General features: G+C 41.6%; 4 protein-coding genes across 9 annotated transcripts; 2 read left to right on the forward strand and 2 right to left on the reverse strand.

The window, feature by feature from the left end:
* The first annotated feature begins 1,458 nt into the window (after positions 1–1,458).
* LOC115758117 lies at positions 1,459–4,651 on the forward strand. The gene is made up of 4 exons (XM_030698673.1): positions 1,459–1,632; positions 1,971–2,024; positions 2,814–2,971; positions 3,031–4,651. The coding sequence occupies exons 1-4, from the start codon at positions 1,474–1,476 to the stop codon at positions 4,064–4,066; spliced, it is 1,407 nt and encodes a 468-aa protein (XP_030554533.1). The 5' UTR covers positions 1,459–1,473; the 3' UTR covers positions 4,067–4,651.
* Positions 4,093–5,698, reverse strand: LOC115758118 (PRADC1-like protein). The gene is made up of 2 exons (XM_030698674.1): positions 5,286–5,698; positions 4,093–5,196 (listed from the first exon to the last, which is right to left on the reverse strand). The coding sequence occupies exons 1-2, from the start codon at positions 5,573–5,575 to the stop codon at positions 4,902–4,904; spliced, it is 585 nt and encodes a 194-aa protein (XP_030554534.1). The 5' UTR covers positions 5,576–5,698; the 3' UTR covers positions 4,093–4,901.
* Positions 5,699–6,060: 362 nt separating this feature from the next.
* On the forward strand, positions 6,061–7,030 carry LOC115758119 (CCHC-type zinc finger protein CG3800). The gene has a single exon (XM_030698675.1). It carries the CDS (start codon positions 6,457–6,459, stop codon positions 6,952–6,954), a length of 498 nt encoding a protein of 165 aa, XP_030554535.1. The 5' UTR covers positions 6,061–6,456; the 3' UTR covers positions 6,955–7,030.
* A 2,544-nt stretch (positions 7,031–9,574) lies between these two features.
* On the reverse strand, positions 9,575–18,283 carry LOC115758113 (receptor expression-enhancing protein 2). 6 transcript variants are annotated; one of them, XM_030698641.1, is made up of 9 exons: positions 17,939–18,280; positions 17,748–17,843; positions 15,695–15,767; positions 15,203–15,400; positions 15,016–15,129; positions 11,773–12,062; positions 11,569–11,710; positions 10,516–11,278; positions 10,078–10,179 (listed from the first exon to the last, which is right to left on the reverse strand). In XM_030698641.1, the coding sequence occupies exons 2-9, from the start codon at positions 17,777–17,779 to the stop codon at positions 10,160–10,162; spliced, it is 1,632 nt and encodes a 543-aa protein (XP_030554501.1). In that variant the 5' UTR covers positions 17,780–17,843; positions 17,939–18,280; the 3' UTR covers positions 10,078–10,159. The 6 variants fall into 6 exon arrangements, with proteins under 6 accessions (XP_030554502.1, XP_030554501.1, XP_030554500.1 ...); XM_030698640.1 differs by having other exon boundaries at positions 10,101–10,179; positions 10,408–11,278; positions 17,748–17,837; positions 17,939–18,283; XM_030698639.1 differs by having other exon boundaries at positions 10,101–10,179; positions 10,408–11,278; positions 17,972–18,282.
* Between the last annotated feature and the right edge of the window lie 32 nt (positions 18,284–18,315).

Consider the following 18,315-nt stretch of genomic DNA (forward strand, 5'->3'; position numbering starts at 1 on the left):
TCGTCCGAAGGGCAGCTCAGCGGCGAGAGAAACAAATTTGAGTGTCACTTTTTAAATTGGTTTTGTATTTTGCTTACTCTAGCTTTGTTTTTGTTATTCGCATTTCATTTAAGATAGCCGCAGAAAGACGCAGATTCGTTATTGAGTGGATTCCGGCTTTAGCGACCTAATTAGGCGCTACACTTGAAATTGCATTCGAATTTTATTTATAAAGATTTTTATATTTGTAAAACTCTGTAGCGCGCTTTTATGGAAGACAGCGTCTAAATTACTGGGAAAAAAAACGATATTATTTCAAAAGTATGTAAAGTTATTTGGACATACTCTAATATCTATAATGTGGGTCAAAAACCTAGAATATTTTGGAAAATATTAAAAAGTGCACGTATGCAAATAATGCAAATAAAAACAACTAGAATTTAAACGCATATCCATTCTGATCTATCAAAATACCTATATAGAAGAAAATGGTAAATCAGCATATGTGTAAATTATATATTCCCGCAAGCCCAATCTTATGAAATATCAATCAATTATATATGAAGTAAAACAAAAAGAAAAAATACACTAAAACATGAATAACTCCATAATATATTAATAAAAAAGTTGAAAATTTCCAAAATTGTAAGGTCTACCATTTTTTCTCATTCAACGCATTTCCCATTCATGATTGCTGTCTAGATAACAACATCTATTCCATATGATTTAAAGAGAGACTGCGTATTCTATGTGCATATATATATTATCATTATTTTTACTATTATTATTATTATCATTAATAAAATGAACATTCATTTAAATATTTTCCTCATTTAATTTCCACACACTTCATATAGCCGCCCCTTCCAAGTGTAGGGCATCGAACAATGCATGATCCTCTGGGTTATCGGAGAGCTCCACACGTACCGACTGGGTATGCGGCTGCTGGGAACGGCTGCAGTCCGGCAGTTGGGGATTACAATACGCGTCGGGCAGCAGTCATATAGATAACATAAACAAATTCCGTGTTGATTCACTACAAATCAAGCATAATAAACGGATCGCGGGAGAACGTAACAAAGAAAAACATAAAGCACATAAAAACAATTCTATATGCACACACACAAACACGCACACATCCAAATGCGTGTGTGTATGTATTTACATATGTGCAAATGTCGTGGCGTTTAATTTGGATAGATAGCGGTCACGATAACAAGCTGATTCCTATCTAAACTGTAACAGGTGCACAGCAGCGCTCAGAAGGCGTCGCGTTCTGTTACCGAGATATATTCCATTGATAAGGGGCCCTCGGGAGAGAGCACACGGTGAGCACGCAGCGGCGAGCAAAGCTCGAAGAGAGCTTAAACGTGACAGCAGGAAAGCTTCGGCATTGAGATCGCCGTCAGCCTCGGCTTCTCTGGCTCTCGCATGCGGCTCGCTGTGCGCGACTCGAGTTTCAATTTATTCAATTTACCGTTATAGCTGCAATTGATGAAAGCGGCGGCGACGGCGACAACAACGGCGACAACAACGGCGACAGCGACAACAACAGCAGCAACAGCAGCCACAGCTCAGCTCAGTGAGTCGCCATCGCTGCTGCGATGCAGCCGCGCTACATCCGCCGCATCATCCTGGCTTTATGAGCTCGCCGTAAGTTTTTCCCACTCGCTCTCGCTCGCACTGGCATTGAAGCTCTCGCTATCGCGTTCAGTGTTTGCTGTGCCGCCAGCACCGACGATCGCTTTCCACTCGCTCCAGTTCCAGTCATTGTCACTGCCAGCACCAAGAGCCGTCGCGTCGTTATGTGTGCTAGCTTGCGCCTGTGTTATTGTTGTTGTCGCCGTTCTTCTCGTTGTTGTTGTTGTTATTGTTGTTGTGATCGTTGCATGTAAACCTCTTTGTCTGCGATTATCATGTATCGTAATAATGCGGATAGCTCTTTTTGTTTCATCAATCGCTTGAACGGTGCCACGCACGATGAACTGCAGCAGCCGGGCGAGCATGAGCCGACATCGGCGATCCTCAGCTACTGCAAGCGCAAGGTACGTATCGCGGATACAGCAAAAAAAAACGGATATATACACAAATGTATATGCGTACATGTAATACAGTACGCAATCGATATAGTCAACGAATAGCGGAAATAATTACACAGCGATAAAAAGAAATATACAGTGAATATAAATATAAGAATATATGTTACTCCCCGTGATTTCTGTAACTTAAATCGAAGATCGCACAGAAAAAAAGTTGTTTTTTTTTTTTAATTATTGTGAATTTGATAAGTAAACGCATACACAATGCTTCCTTACCCGGAACATGACGTAAAATAAATAAAAAATAAAAAATCAGAATGCCAATATTCTGAAAAAGTATCTTTAAATGATGAGAATCTGTTTATGGGAATAATACAAATCTTATGAATTGCTTGTGCGATAAAATCGGGAGATATGTGAAAAATCGCGTGAATTGTTTGTGGATTTGTCAGGAGATATATGCAAATATAAAAAGTTGAATTTTTTTTAATATATCATTTTTATGCTCGGATTTTAAATTTGTAGAAATCAGTCTCTGTATCTAGAAATTGCTTCCTAATTCAGTCTTCAATTATTCAAAATTTGTATATTATTTTGTTTTTTTTTTAACGAGTAATTATTTATGTAGAAATTATATATTTCAAAGGATACAAATATATAAACAAATATAAAAGCTAATGTTTTAAAACTAAAAAAAAAATAAAAAAAAAAAACAATTTTAAATTTTAAATTTCTTTAAATTAAAGGCATATCTGTAAAAACTGCCAATAATAAAAGTAAATAAAAACATTGCAGTTTCTGCGTCCGTATGTGGCCATACTGACGCTGGTTGGTCTCAATCCCATCTCTACGGACATGAGCAATGCGCGCGCCTGCTGTAGCTATGTCCAGGCTCTGATGGTGCTCTGTGTGCTCCTGGCGGGATATGTGCTGCGCTATCTGTGTGGCTATCGGTAAGTGGGCGACCCGGATGACAGATGATAAAAATTAACAATATTTTCGGCATTTCCAGTGGGGATCGCGGCTTCAGTAGCTATCGGGACATACGACCCGGTGGTTATGGCAATAACAGCGATGTTTGCGGCTCCTCCTCCGCCTCCAGCACGCCCAATACCATTGGTGAGCTGCTGTTTGGATATGTGGTGCCGAGTGCCCTGAACCTGCTGAGCTTTGTCTCCGCGGTGCTCGTCTGCAAGGTGATCGAGCACGAGCAGCTCCAGAATCTCATTGAGCGTGTTTTTCTGCTCTCAGCCAAACCGAAACGATTGTGCCGCATGCTCTGGCTATATTTGGGCGTGGCACTGACACTGCTGCTGCTGCTCTTTGGCTACGCCTGCTGCGTAGTCATCATGCAGCCGGCTCAGATCATTAAGGTAGCCTGGCTGGCCGATGCACTGCGCGACTGGGAGCTGTGCCTGCGCATCTGCCTGTTGTGCACCATATTGCTGCAGGACCTGGTCGAGATAATTGTGCTGAGCAGCTACTACATTGAATGCTATTTGCTGCGCGTGCATCTGGAGACCTTGTCGCACAAGCTGCTGATGCACTCCATCGATTCGCTGGACTGGATGCGTGAGATTCTCGAGTTTCGCAAGCTGCTGGAACGTGTCAACCAGCATGTGTCCATACCCGTGTGCTTTCTGATTGTCATGAATCTGGCGTATGCATTTGCTGGACTCGTTTATCTGTTCAAGGATTTCGATTTCCACTACTGCGCCTTGAAGCTGGTGCTATTGAACATTGCCAACGTCATGTTGTGGCTATTTTTGGGCCTGCTGCCATTTTTTGTGGCCGGCTCCGTGACGCGTGTCTGCCAGAATGCCCAGGCCAACGGGCATCAGATACGGGTGCGTCCATTTGTATATCACAATACCTCCGCCGAGGATCTCAATTCAACGCTGCTGTTCGCCTCCTCGCTGGACATGTCCGCCAAGCTCTTTCGCATGCCCATCCAGTCCAACTATCTGTGCTTTGCCATACTCGTTGTGACCATTGTAGTGCTCACACTGGGCATGTGCCTCAATTTAAGTGCCCTGGGCAGGTTCTGATACAGTGAACACTCGACATGCAGCAGTTGACTTACATATGGTTACTTATAGCTTTAATAAAGATTTATGCATAGTATTTGGTTTAACTTACAATTCCTTACCAACTGTCTTTTGCTTAGCAATTTTATTTACAAATTACGCTTGGATCTATTTTTGTTAGAGGATTGCTTTTGTTTACAATTTCGCTACTTAAATTCAGTTCAGTTTCAGTTTTTCTTTTTGTTTTTTGCTTAGTCAAATATAATTAAGAAGGCTGCAAACCATTGTCTTGAAGAGGATTTCACAAATATAATATTTAAATACATAAAAAATATATTCATTTGTAAATGTTGAAGAAATAGAATACAATCATTTTAGCTGCGCATGTTTGCAAATTTAAAATACATATTATAATATTTATATTAATTTAATAACAAATCATAACCTTTTGGCTGTATATTGCATTTTATAATCTTGGCAAGGAATTAGCTTAAATTGGCAAAATTTTAATGCACGTACTTAACATTTTGGTAATTTCTATACACATAGAAATAGTATTACAGGTAAATCATGTTGTTCCAATATAAAGCATTACTTTTAAATGCATATGATACAATCTTTATAGCCCGGTTAATTTTCACAGGGTAAATTTGGAAATACTACAAATTTAAAGGGTTTGCAGCCTAGATAAATATATGCTTGTATATATATATATATATATATATATACATATACATAAACATAATACGAAACTACGCTTAAAGTTCATGTAAAGCCCGCGCTGACTAAGTATGCACTTTGGTTTCGGATTTTTGTTAGGCGCATCCTGAACCTGTGCGCTGTCTTCCTTCTGGACTCACCAGCCTAGCCAGGGCGGATGATTGATTTTCGATGGCGGGGTAAAGGTCAAGTTCACAGGTATATTTATCAGCGCATGGACACGCTTCAGCCGTTGTAGTGTGCTGCGTATGATGATGCCATTCTTACCCAGCAGAAAGCCAGCCGGTATTTGTGCATCCCGGTTCGTCTTATCGTGTATCATCTCAATATAATGCTCGAACTCGGGCGATTTTGAATTGTATTCGGTGATAATAGCGCCAACGGCACCGGCGGCCTCGGCGTGTAGCGTTTTGGTAAGAAACGAGCATTCGCTGTTTATAGATAAAGCAAATAGGTTATAAATAGGTTGAAAATTTTGATTACGACCATTTGGCCGAACACCCTCCCACATCCAACTTACCCCCTGTCCATGAGCGCAATGCTGCCCTGCATCTCGCGGGCATTGCGTAGCTTCTGGCAAGCTTCGGGCGGATCGGCCAGCACCATGGGCACACCCTCCAGCTTTTGTGAGAAGGACACGCCAAAGTCCTTGGCCGGTCGCAATCGGTAGGTGTATTCCAGATCTTGAGGCGAAATAATTTCAAAGAACACGTCACCTGCAATTATGTCCTGAGTCGTCACTGGCATGTGTATCGTAGACGTGGCTGTGCATTGGCTCAGTATGGCAATCACTACCAAAACAATTAACATTTTGCACACATAACTAGCGTGAGTTTGTTATTGGTAAAAACACCGAAATACATTGCACGGATGCAAAATATTGCTGGAGTTTTAAGAGCTGCCAACTCGTGCTAGCACGCTCATATGGCAAGGCTGCCGGCGACAAGTCTGGCAGCACACTAAACCATGAACAGTGAGGCGAGCGTAGCAATTAAAGCAAAACTTATTGCAAGTGAGCTCTAGACTATTTATTTATGGAATGATCAGACGAACGACTGTCGCGTGTATCCACAGAAGGCAGCCGAATCGGACCGAAGAAAATTTTGCTAACGTGCTAATGAGACAAGTTGACTTCAGTGCGAAGTGGGTTATCAATGCAACTGACCAACAAAACAAATCCAATTGATTATGATCTATGACACTTGCGCTGTAAGCTCAAGTAATAACGATAATATAAGAAACAAAGCTGTTTTTTGTTTTTACTCAAATAGACAGTGAATATACATATACACAAAAATTTGAGCGGGCGTTTGTACGAATTGAAATTTGGCAGCATATTGCCAGTATTTTGTACCAATGTATACCGCGTGGAATTGCAGTGTTGCAATTGTGTAATCAAAACATCCCTGTGTGTACGTTCTTCTGTGACTGGCCAGCGGCGTTTTTCCATACTCGATACCTATTTTCTGGCGATACCATTGTACTAGTTTTGTGCGGTAGCCATTTTAATTTTTGGCGTCGAAAAAACTACGGCGAGCGAGTTTCGCATATCCTGTAGTTTTTGTTTAATTGCATTTAACGCAAGTCAGTTTTGCTCGTGCAGGCAGCAGCTCAGCTCGTGTGTGTGTCGGAGATACGAAACGTGTGGTTAACAGTTGTACACAGAATCTAATTAACTCAAGTACAGTACAATGTCGATGTCTGCCACGTGCTACAAGTGCAACCGGCCGGGTCACTTTGCCCGGGACTGCAGTCTCGGCGGAGGACCAGGAGGCGGCGGACCCGGTGGCGGTGGCATGCGTGATGGAGGTGGTGGCGGCGGCGGCGGTGGTATGCGTCGTAATCGTGAAAAGTGCTACAAATGCAATCAATTTGGGCACTTTGCACGCGCGTGCCCCGAAGAGGCGGAACGCTGCTACCGCTGCAACGGTGTTGGCCACATCTCCAAGGACTGCACCCAGGCCGATAATCCGACGTGCTACAGGTGCAACAAGCCCGGTCATTGGGTGCGCAACTGCCCCGATGCGGTTAACGAGCGCGGCACAGGGCCAGCAAATGTCTCATGCTATAAGTGCAACCGCACCGGACACATCTCCAAGAACTGCCCGGAGACGTCAAAGACTTGCTATGGCTGTGGCAAGAGTGGACATCTGAGACGTGAATGCGATGAGAAGGGTGGACGGAATTAGGAGAGAGCAGCGCGAGCGCTCTCTGAGAAATCAACGAAAATGTTTTGTCAAATAAAAAAATGAAAAGAAAAAAATATATAATGAAAAAATCAATTGCCAGCCAACAACAACAAGAACAGCAAAACGCAAACGCAAAAAAAAAAGAAGAAGCGACCAATCAGTTAAACCAAGTCAAGATCAACAGACACAAAAACAACCCCAAGCACACAACCACACATACACAAACCCACACAGACTCACACATCCATACACACATATATATATCTAACCATCATCTAAGCAGCACATCTCTAATTCCAAAGCTCTGAGCCTGCAGTCGTAGAAGAACAGTGTATACAAGACAACAACAACTAGGAGGAAGCACGATGAACAGCAATAGTCTGGGAGAAGAGAAGACAACGATAGCGCTGGTGGCGCTGTGCAGCTGCTGGAAGCAGTAGTAGAAGAAACAGACGTTGTATTTTAGTAGCTACTACCACAATAGCAACAACAACTATATTATTATTATTATTATGCTGCAAACGTGTTTGAATTTACTAATTACAATTATAACGAATGGAAGAAAAAAAAACTATATAAGAATATATAATTTACCTTAAACAAAAACAAAAAACAAAAACTCGTAAAAATATATAAAAGTATGTATGTACTACAATGTATCCTATTAGGAGTTCCAACACGCAGAAGATAAATAACAACAAAGTAAAGTAGGAGAGCAATGAGGCGATCATCGATTGAGAACGAAAGAGAGGCGAGGCATGTTCCTCCACAAAGCTGCGGCCGGCGAGCTTTTGCACTTCACCTATCATCAACAAGCAAGATCTCTAGCGGGTTAGCTATGTTAGCTAGCTGGCAGCAACAACAACAGCGAAAACAAGAGCAAAGGCAGTTAGAAGATGACAAAGAGAAATGAAAATGAAGCAAAAAGCTTGATGAGGATGAGCAAACAAACTCAGATGTAAAACCTTTTTCACTTGACCGAGACAGAAAACAAGGCGAACTACGAGGATGATGATGATGAAAAATTCAAATATCACTGTGATTGTTTTTTAATTGTAAATTAAAATGCTGGAGCTGCTGATTTGAGACAAAAGAAATAATAATAATAACCCCACAATACATGTGTGTTTCACTTGAATTTAAGTTTTTTTTTTATTTTTGCAGATCGTCCGCTTTTTCTCCTTTTCCCCCCGCTAACCAGTTTAGCTACCAGTTCTTGTTCTCTAAGCCGGCAAATGATGCAGCAGCTGCCCCCCTGATTTTTGCGCGAACACATGGCGCGGCAGCTGATGGTTTCTGCCGGCTGTCGCCCTCTCTCGCTCGCTCTCACTCCCTTTGTCACTCTGAGTCAGCTTGGTGGAGGTGCCGCCACATAAAGCAAAAATTCTGCCATTGTTTCTAGCGTATTGCCGTGTGCATGTGCGTGTGTTTGTACGCTGCTTTCTTTGCTTTGCTTCCTTGTGCAACGAGACCTACGAGTATATCGGCGCACAACACACACACACACGTGGGAATAAAGCATATACTTGCGTGTATATGTATTTATGTGCTGCTTCTTTAGGCAAAGTACAGTCGTCGCCATGCGCTGCTAATGGTGAAAACTTGCAAGCGACACACACACACACGCAAATATAAGTGTATGTATGTATGGTCGGTGTGCTGACGACGCTTGTGGTTTGGGAGGAGGGCTGCTATGGAGGGGGCAAAACTTCAACTTGACTGCGTGGTCTTTGCTGCTGCACTTGGCAACAAGTTTCGCCCGGCTGGCTGCATGCGCATCGTGTTCAACCGTTGTCTGCGCTCTCGCTGCCGATTGAGGGTCAAGGTCAGTGAGCATTCGCATCAGCTGCTGCGCATGTGCGACTCCATACGGCAAGTTTCGAGAAGTTGAACAAAGCTGCTGGTGGCACCTAAACTCCAGACTGGCTTCTTATGCACTGTACTTACGACGCAAGTATTAACTTGTGTGTGTGTGTTTGTGTGCGCATACATATGTATGTACATATGGAGCTTGTGCATATGCAGAAGTCACGATTGGAAAAGACTGGAACTGGAAGTTTTCTTCGATTACATGGGAACGTTAAATAATTGGATATATGTACTTGTATTGTTTCAGTTGTTATTTAAAGTACTAAAAAATATCGGATTTGTGAAATGAGTAAGAAGCTTTCAACCACAAGTACTGGGAATACAAGTAGAAAAGGAAAATAATACGTACATATGTATGAACACCTTAAAATTTCATTTATTATATTTATTAAATATGTATATATTATTGATTTACGCATTTTATACGATAGTTGGGCAAATCATAGTTAATCACATGCGATGTTTGAAATACTTACACTATTTTGAAAGCCGGGCATGGCTGTATGCTTTTGATAAGTAAATACATACATACCTACCTACATACATACATATGTACATAAGCACACACATGCATGTCCACAAACTAAATTAAGAAAGTGTGAGAGAGAGGGATAGACAGGAAAGTGCACTTTATAGGGCGGGAGAAGTATCTTCCCTATGCAAAATAGTTCGTACTCAGTCTAGAAATGGATTTTCAGCAATACACAAATTTTCTCATTGCATTGAAAGATTTTCCTATAATTTACATATGTATGTTTAAGTTTTATTGAATTATCAAATACAATGCATTGAATTTAAACTTCAAATTCAGATAGATCATTTTGTTCTTGGTTAGTACTATAGTTGCATTTAGAACCTGGTTGTAGCATAGGACAATCACTTAACACTAGACGTGGCTACGAAATGAATATCAATATCTATTGGCTAGGTAAATTTCCAAAGGGGAACTCGTAACAGAATCACAAACAAAATCCGATATTATCATCGATTCGAATTATGATAATGTTGATCACTATTATAATATCAGTATTAGATTACAATTTAAACTAAAACATGAGGTTTATACTTGTTTTCTTTCATTTAACATTGCCGTCCACACGCTTCACACACATTGGCCAAATTTGAGCACCGAACAACTAATTTAAAAGACATTCTCGATAGGAATAGAGATTACATACACATATATAGATTTATAGATATATCAGCTAATTTGGTAGATTTAAGATGCACCCTCTACTTCTCCAGCTTGATGCGCGTTTTGGCCTGGCCCGAAGCAGTCGTTGCCTGAGCTTTGTCCGCCTTGCGGCTGCTGCTGCTGCGGGGCAAGGTGGTGCAGCTAGCGGACATGGATTTGTCCTGCAAAGAAATTTAAAAAACCGTACATTAGATGAAGTTATAATTAAGCTAGAACTAACGCATAAATAAACATGCTGAAAATGCAAAACGTTTCTGTTAGTGGGCAACACAAGGCTCTGTACAATGCGCAACGAGGGGGTTTTGTAAGTTAGGATCAGAGACGAGCGATGCGATTAACACTTGGATGAGCTGTACGGGGATTTAGCCTCGTGGCTGTCTGTGGCTTACATCAAATGGACGTTTCTTTGGCTGAGCTGCCGCTGAGCGCCTCATCCGTTTGCTGATTAGCTTTGCGCAGCACATTATCTTTCATACTTTTGAATAGATAGCCGATACCTGACTTGCTGCGCTCCGATTGCGTGGACGTCACAGAGTGGAGGCTCACATTGTCCGCTGCACGCGATTCCTTGCGTGGCGGCAACGGCGGCACAGGCGGCGCCGGTGCACGCCCTTTGCCATGCTGTGCCTTGGGACGCAGTGGCGATGTCTCCGGTTCCAATTGCGCGCGAAAACTGTGCTTGATCTCCTCCAGCGTAGCCACCAATTCGCGTGGTGACACGGATTGCGCTTTTTTAACACCTGCATTGGCTGCTTCCGCTGCTTCTTCCATTTCCAATTTGGACTCGGTTACCACCAATAGAAAGGGATCCACGAGTGCTTTAAAGTCATCTATTTTGTTGGCTGTTTCAATTGATTTCATTTGGTAGGCGCCTAAATTGATTTCCGCATCAGCTGGTGCTGTGTTCAGGGCTTCCTTAAAGGACTCCTCGTTCTCGCTGAGCTCTTCTGCTTCCATTCTCTCGCCTGGCTCTTTTGCAGCAGGCTCGTCCGTTGTAAGAGGCACTTCCTTGTCAGCTGACTCTATGCTTTGTGCTGGAGCTATGCTTTCAACAGCTTCTAACGCAGTCACTGCCTCATAAAAGCTATCCTCATTTTCATCCTCCTCCTCCTCCTTCTCGTTGTTCCTGTCATTCTCTTCTTCGCTCTCCACAATCTGCAACTGCCTCTGGGCATTAGTCTTCAGCTGTTGCGCTCTGGCCATTTGAAAGTAGCGCTCATTTTCCAAATATACCTCTGCGCGCATATCTTCCAGCATTTGCTAATCGAATCATTTCAATAATATCCATTAGGTAATTCTAATTGTATAGATACTGGACAGGCAAACAGTTAGCCCGAGGTGCTTCTAAATATCTAATTCTTTCTAGTTAAAGATTGTTATTTGTTATTTATTATTAAAATCAAAACAGAAATCCAGACTCATATAGCTAAGTTTAGACCCCGAAAAACCGGAATGCCCCATAAAAAATTCCAACAATTTGTTAAGAAATTCAGCCCATTCCTTCAGTAAATTAGGAAACACCTCGGCTACAGTAACAGCACAAAGCTTACCTCGTTCCGTTTGGACTTCACGCGGCCCTTGGAAGCATTTGTCATGGATGAGGTGCGACTTAGGCCGCTGGCGAGGGGGGCACTAACCGGCTCCGCACTGGAATACCCCGAACTGATGTCATCCGTGCTGCGTATATTGTAGCTGTGTGTGCATGGAGGTGTGTTAAATTGATGGACCAGAACAATGCGACATTCAAAACTCACTTGAAATCGCCAGCATGTTTGCCGGCAGCAGCGGAGCTGGAGCTGGAGCTGACATCCACCTCGCCAAAGTACATGCCAGTTGAGTGGCGTGTGCCGCTAGCGGAACGTCCCACCGGCGTCTGATGGCGCTGGCGCAGCAGTCGCGCTGGCTGGGGACGCATCATCACTGTTGATGTTGAAGACGTCAACATGACCTCGTCCAGTTCATCCTGGGTGCGATGCATATCTGGCTCACTCAGATCGCTGAGGCTGTAGCTGCGCTTGATGGTCTGCACCAAATTGCCGCCGCCCTTAACGGATGAGTGAAAGCGAGAGACTTGTAGCTCTGTTTTTTTTTGGTTTTTTTTTTTTTTTTTTTGTATATCAATTGCATATTATAACTAAACAGACTAAAAATATGTATAAATATATATAGAGAATGATGTATTCAAATAATAACTATGTTAACTAGGTGTATATAGTGGCTGGTGATGATGACGACGACATGGTTAGGTGTCGCGTGTGCAAAATAATAGAAATTCGCTTAATTTTGTTTGTGCTTGCATTTGCTGAGTATCATGCGATTGCTTTTTGGATTCCCTAACTAATCCCCCTCAACGTCCACATCGGGCGTGGCCTCGCGCAGCTTGCGGCGTCCACGTATGCCGCCGCCGCCATCGCCGTACAGCAAATCCGTTTGTTTGCTCTTCGAGGCGCCACGTGTGGCACGCTTGGTCACCGTTGTGCCCGCTGTGACAGCGGTTGCTCTGTTCGCTCTGGTCTTGCGGACGGGCAAATCACGTAAACGTGCAGCGCCCGCATCTCTGTAATTCAGCTCTGAGATGGCCATCTCCTCGTGCAGCTCTGTGATGACCATGCGCTCGTCAGCATAGCTCTCAATCACATTCAGCGAGCTGGAACGTGGCAGCAGAAGCTCGCTGGCGTCCAGCAAGTCGTGATCCCGCGACAGCTCGCTGGCCGATTGTGAGTTTTGCAGGCTGCGCATCTCGGCCGTCGTCGTCGGCGATGCCATCTGTATGGTCTGGATGGTGGGCGTGGCGCGGCGCGGGTGTTAGTATTAGGCAGGCGGTGCAGGTGTTCATTTCGTTTTATTTTTGTAAGTCAAATGCAAAGAAACGCAAAGTGAGAAAACCAAAAAAGGAGAAAAAAAAATGTTAATAAAAATAGGCAGCGCAAAGGATGTTTAAATTTAAAATTATATATGTATGGAAATAAAGTGCAATTAAAAAGAGGGCAGCAGATACAAACACACACGCACACACAGTCAGACTGGGTAACGAGTTGTCGTGGTCGGGCGCATGCCAATCCCCCATCTATTTATATGCCCTACCCTAGAGGCAAAAATATCAGCATTGCAATTTGCTTCTCTAGCGACTCGACTTACATATATATATATAGTATAGTACATATAGTAACTGATATCGCTAGACATCCAACTAATTGGCGGCTTCCGTGTATTTATTACAAATTCAGATTGAAATGGAATACCTAATTGTTATATGTGAATGGGCTTGGATTTATATAGTTAATATCTGATGTACATAATAGGCGAGAGTAAAAGATACGAACTGATCAAAACGTGGCCTGACAACAATATCATGTAACAAAAGATTTCTCGTATGAATATTTTTCAATTTATATTGAACAAGTTCTATATGCTCCATACATTAAACAACAAAAACTGAATATCAAACTCTTGTAATGTGGTAAAAAACTGGTGGAAATATAGCAGAAAGCCATTTTACAATTAACCAGATAGGAAAAGTTATGGTAACACAAACAAATAAATGAAAATGTGTCTTCGCATTAGTTGAAATGTTGGTTACATATTATATAAAAGGTATGCTGTTTAGGAGATATTCAAGTTCATGTGGGTTAAGGTACACATTATTATCACAATGTTTACAACAATTGAAACAACTAAATTAAAGTATGACACACAAAGATAGATGAGTCGTAAGATAAGTCGCTGCTGATAAAGTATGAAAATATGAACTTAATTTGAAATAAAATCGTAAAAGTGACATCAAGTTACGAAATTACTATAAAATATGTAGTTTAGATATTGCGATTCACTGCAGCAGCAAATTGCTTAGACTAAATGACAAGGAAGTGAGGAAAATATATATTCTGTGGCAACTTGAAATTCATTGCTACTTGACCCAATGGAACACGCGACACGCGTTTTAACAAAGAAATGCTGCCATGAATAGACACCGATAAATATATAATATAATGTATATAATAAAAATATATATAAGTGCTTTGTGTGTAACCACAAAGACCTGAACAACGACGATGATTAATGCTCTTTGTATGTGGCTTGCGAGCCGCACAGACTGAATCAATTTCTTTATAAAGAGTATTTCCACTTGTTGTGGAATGTAAAAAACAAAATGTATAAACATATACGTGCAAGAAAATATCTGAACAAAATGTATTGCAATCTGAAATGTTTACATACTTGAGTTTTGGACTAAGGCAACAATTTGTTTGTTTGGTTGTCGAGACCCAATTCTGTGCTACATTTAGATAAACTACTCTTTTGAGTATACTATATAAATCTATATCGATGATGTGCTTGTATTCTTGTATTCTTTTTTTATTATCAATAGTATTTCTACATGGCTTTGAAGCTGGCTAACTTTTAACGTATTTCTATGAAGCGCTGCACACACAAAAGAAAATTTATCAAACTATAAACTAAAACAAACATATGGCACAAAGAGAGCATACATATAAGTATTTTCTATTTGTTTGTTTAAACGATATTTAAAGTTAATGAAAACAATGAACAAAATGATGACGATGTCGACGCGCGTCTGGCACGCTGCAGCCCCAGCTGCTCCCCACAGATGCTGTTGATGAAGATCTGTTGTGGTTGTTGTTGTTGTTGTTATTGTTGATGAGAGATGAGCACCGAAACGGGGGCACTGAGCGAAAAGAAAAACATTGCGCAAACATTTTCTATACAGAAATTGAGGCGTTTTTAAGACGGCGATGGCTGTGGCTGCGGCTGCTGCGGCGGTGGCAGTTGCTGTAGCTGTTGTGTGCTGCTCATTTCATTTTATGCAACGACGCTGGTGGCAAATTGTTGTAAAAGCAATTGAAAAATGTGCCAGATGAATTAGTTGTGCGAGTGCATGTGAATGTGTGTGTGTGTGTGTTATGTGTGTGTGTGTGTTATGTGTGTGCTGTTGCTGTTGTTCTTTCTGTAGCTGTTGCTGCATGTGTTTCAGTTACCTTTATGGCCGTCTGCATGATGACGTTTGTGGCATAGTTAACACCCTTAGATCCCAGCTGCAGCACCGCTGAGTAGCCGCGTTCGCGTGCCTGATTCAAGTACTCATCGATTTCCTGTGCCAGTGAAAAAAACAGAGAGTGATTATATATATAAACTATATATATGATATATGTATTATGAACGCACCTGTTCGCGTCGTGTCAGCATGGGATGCACAAACTTGCGATACAATGTGGAACTGCCCTTTGTGGCTGGCGATAGCAGCCACAAGACAATTACCACTTTGACCTCATAGTAAAATGGGAACCACGATAGGAATATGTCCGTAAATGTTTCAATGCATGTAAAAAATGCAAAGACAATCCAGTACATCATCCATTTGACCTATATAGGGTATACATATTATGAAACTTGTCCAAGGAGATGCAAAAGATTGGGTATATTCTAAAAGTATGCAGTCCTATAGAGTTGTGTTTGCTCTTTTTTATCATTATTTATCATTTTATATGTAAACTTATAACTAATTTAAGTTAAGAACCTGGAAACTACATTAAAAACCTTCTGAAGGACATCAAAAAGTACAAGATCTCTTAACTGTTTTTAAACTTTAAGCTTATAATATTAGTTATAATATAACTGATTACTGATAACTGATTAATTTAACATTTGTATACTCACATATTCCTTGACATTCTTTGTGCGCACCGCCTTGTAGGAGGCATAGGCCGGATATAGAGTGCCGAAGAACAATCTGAAAGCGGGAAACAATAAACTCTGTGCACAAGTGCGGGGCGCTATAAATATAATGATGAGCGAGCAAATGCAGGCCGTATTGAAGGATAGACGGGGTAGTGGCCAACGCTGTAGCAGCTCCAAGAAACGGCCCAGAGCGTTCAGATTCTGCACCACATTGGAGGCAGCTGGTGCTGCATTTGCTGCTGACTGTTCCACAATGAAAGGTGCCTCATAGTCATAGTCTGTAAAATCGCTGCTCAAGGAATTAAGAGAATCGTGCAGGCCGAGCTGTTGCTGCAGCTCCAACTGCTCCAGCTGAAGCAGCTGCTGCTGCTGCTGGGCTGGATAGATAAATTTTGAATAGACGGGCACGAAATTGCCAGCAGCCGCGACAGCTGCCTGCTCCTCGAGCGAATAGCTGCGTCCGTATATGGGCAGCGCCTGCTGACGTAGGCGTTTAATATTAGCCGGGTGCTGGCGCTGCTGATAGAGCAGCTGCTCCTGCAGATAGCTAGGCCGGCTCATGGCGACGCATTGCCCGGAGCGAGCGATAAATGCCTCGTTCCTAGTTGCCAAAACGACGCGCAAAGACTATTCGGGCAGCAGCTGCTCGAGAGCGTCTAATGCGAAATGGCATAGAATTCTCAGCTATTAATAGCAGCAAGAGCAGCTGCTGCGCTCTATTGCAGCTCGCATTTGCCCAAAATGTGAGCGAGAAATACAACAAAATGATATATACATATATTTGAATCTATTAGCTGATCAGCAGCAGCAGCGCTTGGCGCTTGGCGCTTGGAGACGCTATAAATATGAGCATGGAATTGGCGCTCAATGTGGCAAGTGTTTCACATGGAACATTAGACTTGTCTCCAATGAGGTGTCTGTATGACTTATACATATATGTGGCGGCAAGGCGAGTGCGTCAACCTCGGACACACACACACATACGCGCGTAACGCCATAAAAGGCGCCCCGCTCAAATTGACTTTGACGCTGCACAGCGGCTAACGGTAACTTTTGGCGCTGATTAATAAAAAAAAAAAAAAAAACAATTGACTCGCGCTGGCAACGCTCACGGAATCACAGCGTAACACCCACACTATTAGGAAGCAGAATCAAACAAATTAAAGCGAACTACGGAGGCAAGGCCAAAAACTCCAACAAATAAAAAAAAAGAGTTGCTCGCTCACCAGTTTTTCTTTTTTTGGGGGTCAGCAACAACAACAGCGACAACAACAACAAAGACGACAACGCATTCGTGCGTGTGTGTTGGTGTAGTTGCTGGCCTCTTAAGTATACTCTCGCAGTGTGTACGCTGACTTAGTGATGACACATGTAACAAATATATATATATATTCTTGTTTCATAGGATTTCTCATTTTTTACTGAGGGGTTACGCGGACATAGTAATTTGTGGAATTTTGAATCATATACATATTAAGCTAATTTGAATAAACAGATTCGGAGAGTCTCATATATTATTTGTGAGATCCCCATTTTTGTTGCTCTATGGAGTCTGTATTCCTCATTAGATGGGTCTATTCATATCACGAAATTAAAATAGCTTCTAAATTATACGTAATTATTTTAAAATTAATATAAGTAGAATGAATATAGAAATAAAAGGCATTTGTAAATAAGTGCCAAAATACGGAAGGGCAACTGCATTACTGCATAAAAAATAATTTAATGTTACACTATTTATTTTTAACGAAAGTATTTATTTATTTTGACTTTATTACTTTATTTTAAAGAAGACTTCTTGAAAATGGCTTCAAATATTGCCAAATTACGCAATTATAATGAAACACGGAAATTCCACTTTTCTAGCGTCCACAACACAATTGCAAATTTTAATTTATTCATGAATTGACCTTTAAACACTTTTGATTATTGTAACCGCTAGCACATAAAGTGAAGCACTTCTGCGAGAGTATTAAATCTTCGGCTTGCCAAAGTGCGAACTAGAACTGATTCTTTTTCGTTTCTTACTCACATTATTAGCCGTGAAAATAAGCTGCTGATCATATTGAAAGCTTAGCGCGTCCTTTGTTACGCTGCTCTGCTTCTGCTTCTGCCGCTGCCGCTGTCGCTGACAAATAGAATAAATGAAAATTCAATTACAAATGAAGTAACACACGCATTTGCGCTTCAATAAGCAGACTTCTTTCTATAACTGGTGCTCACCTTGTCGCTGAAATTTCTTGCACAATAACTCACCCAATTTGCAAACGTTCTAGTTAAGCTTGTTTTGTTTTTAGTGTATACTCGTTGAAGGAACAAACAAATTTTGACGCTTACGATGTTTTTCTGGTTTTTTTTTTTTGTTGGTTGCTGTGATTCTCCGTTTGCTAATTAAAACGATAACAACAACAACGCCGTAGCACCGTGTTGCGCAGCACTCCAATAACTAATTGCCCAATTGTGTTAACTACATTTTTTGTTACTTTTCGTTTCGACCACTTAGTGCAGTTTTTTGCTGCATTGCGCGCGCGAACAATGCTTTTGTTAAACAAAAACGCAGACAGAGACAGACAAATAACAACACAGCTGGTGATGTGTAT

Source organism: Drosophila novamexicana, unplaced genomic scaffold, assembly GCF_003285875.2.
Source record: "Drosophila novamexicana strain 15010-1031.04,08,12 unplaced genomic scaffold, DnovRS2.1 tig00000121-arrow-pilon, whole genome shotgun sequence".
NCBI classification, from domain to species: domain Eukaryota; kingdom Metazoa; phylum Arthropoda; class Insecta; order Diptera; family Drosophilidae; genus Drosophila; species Drosophila novamexicana.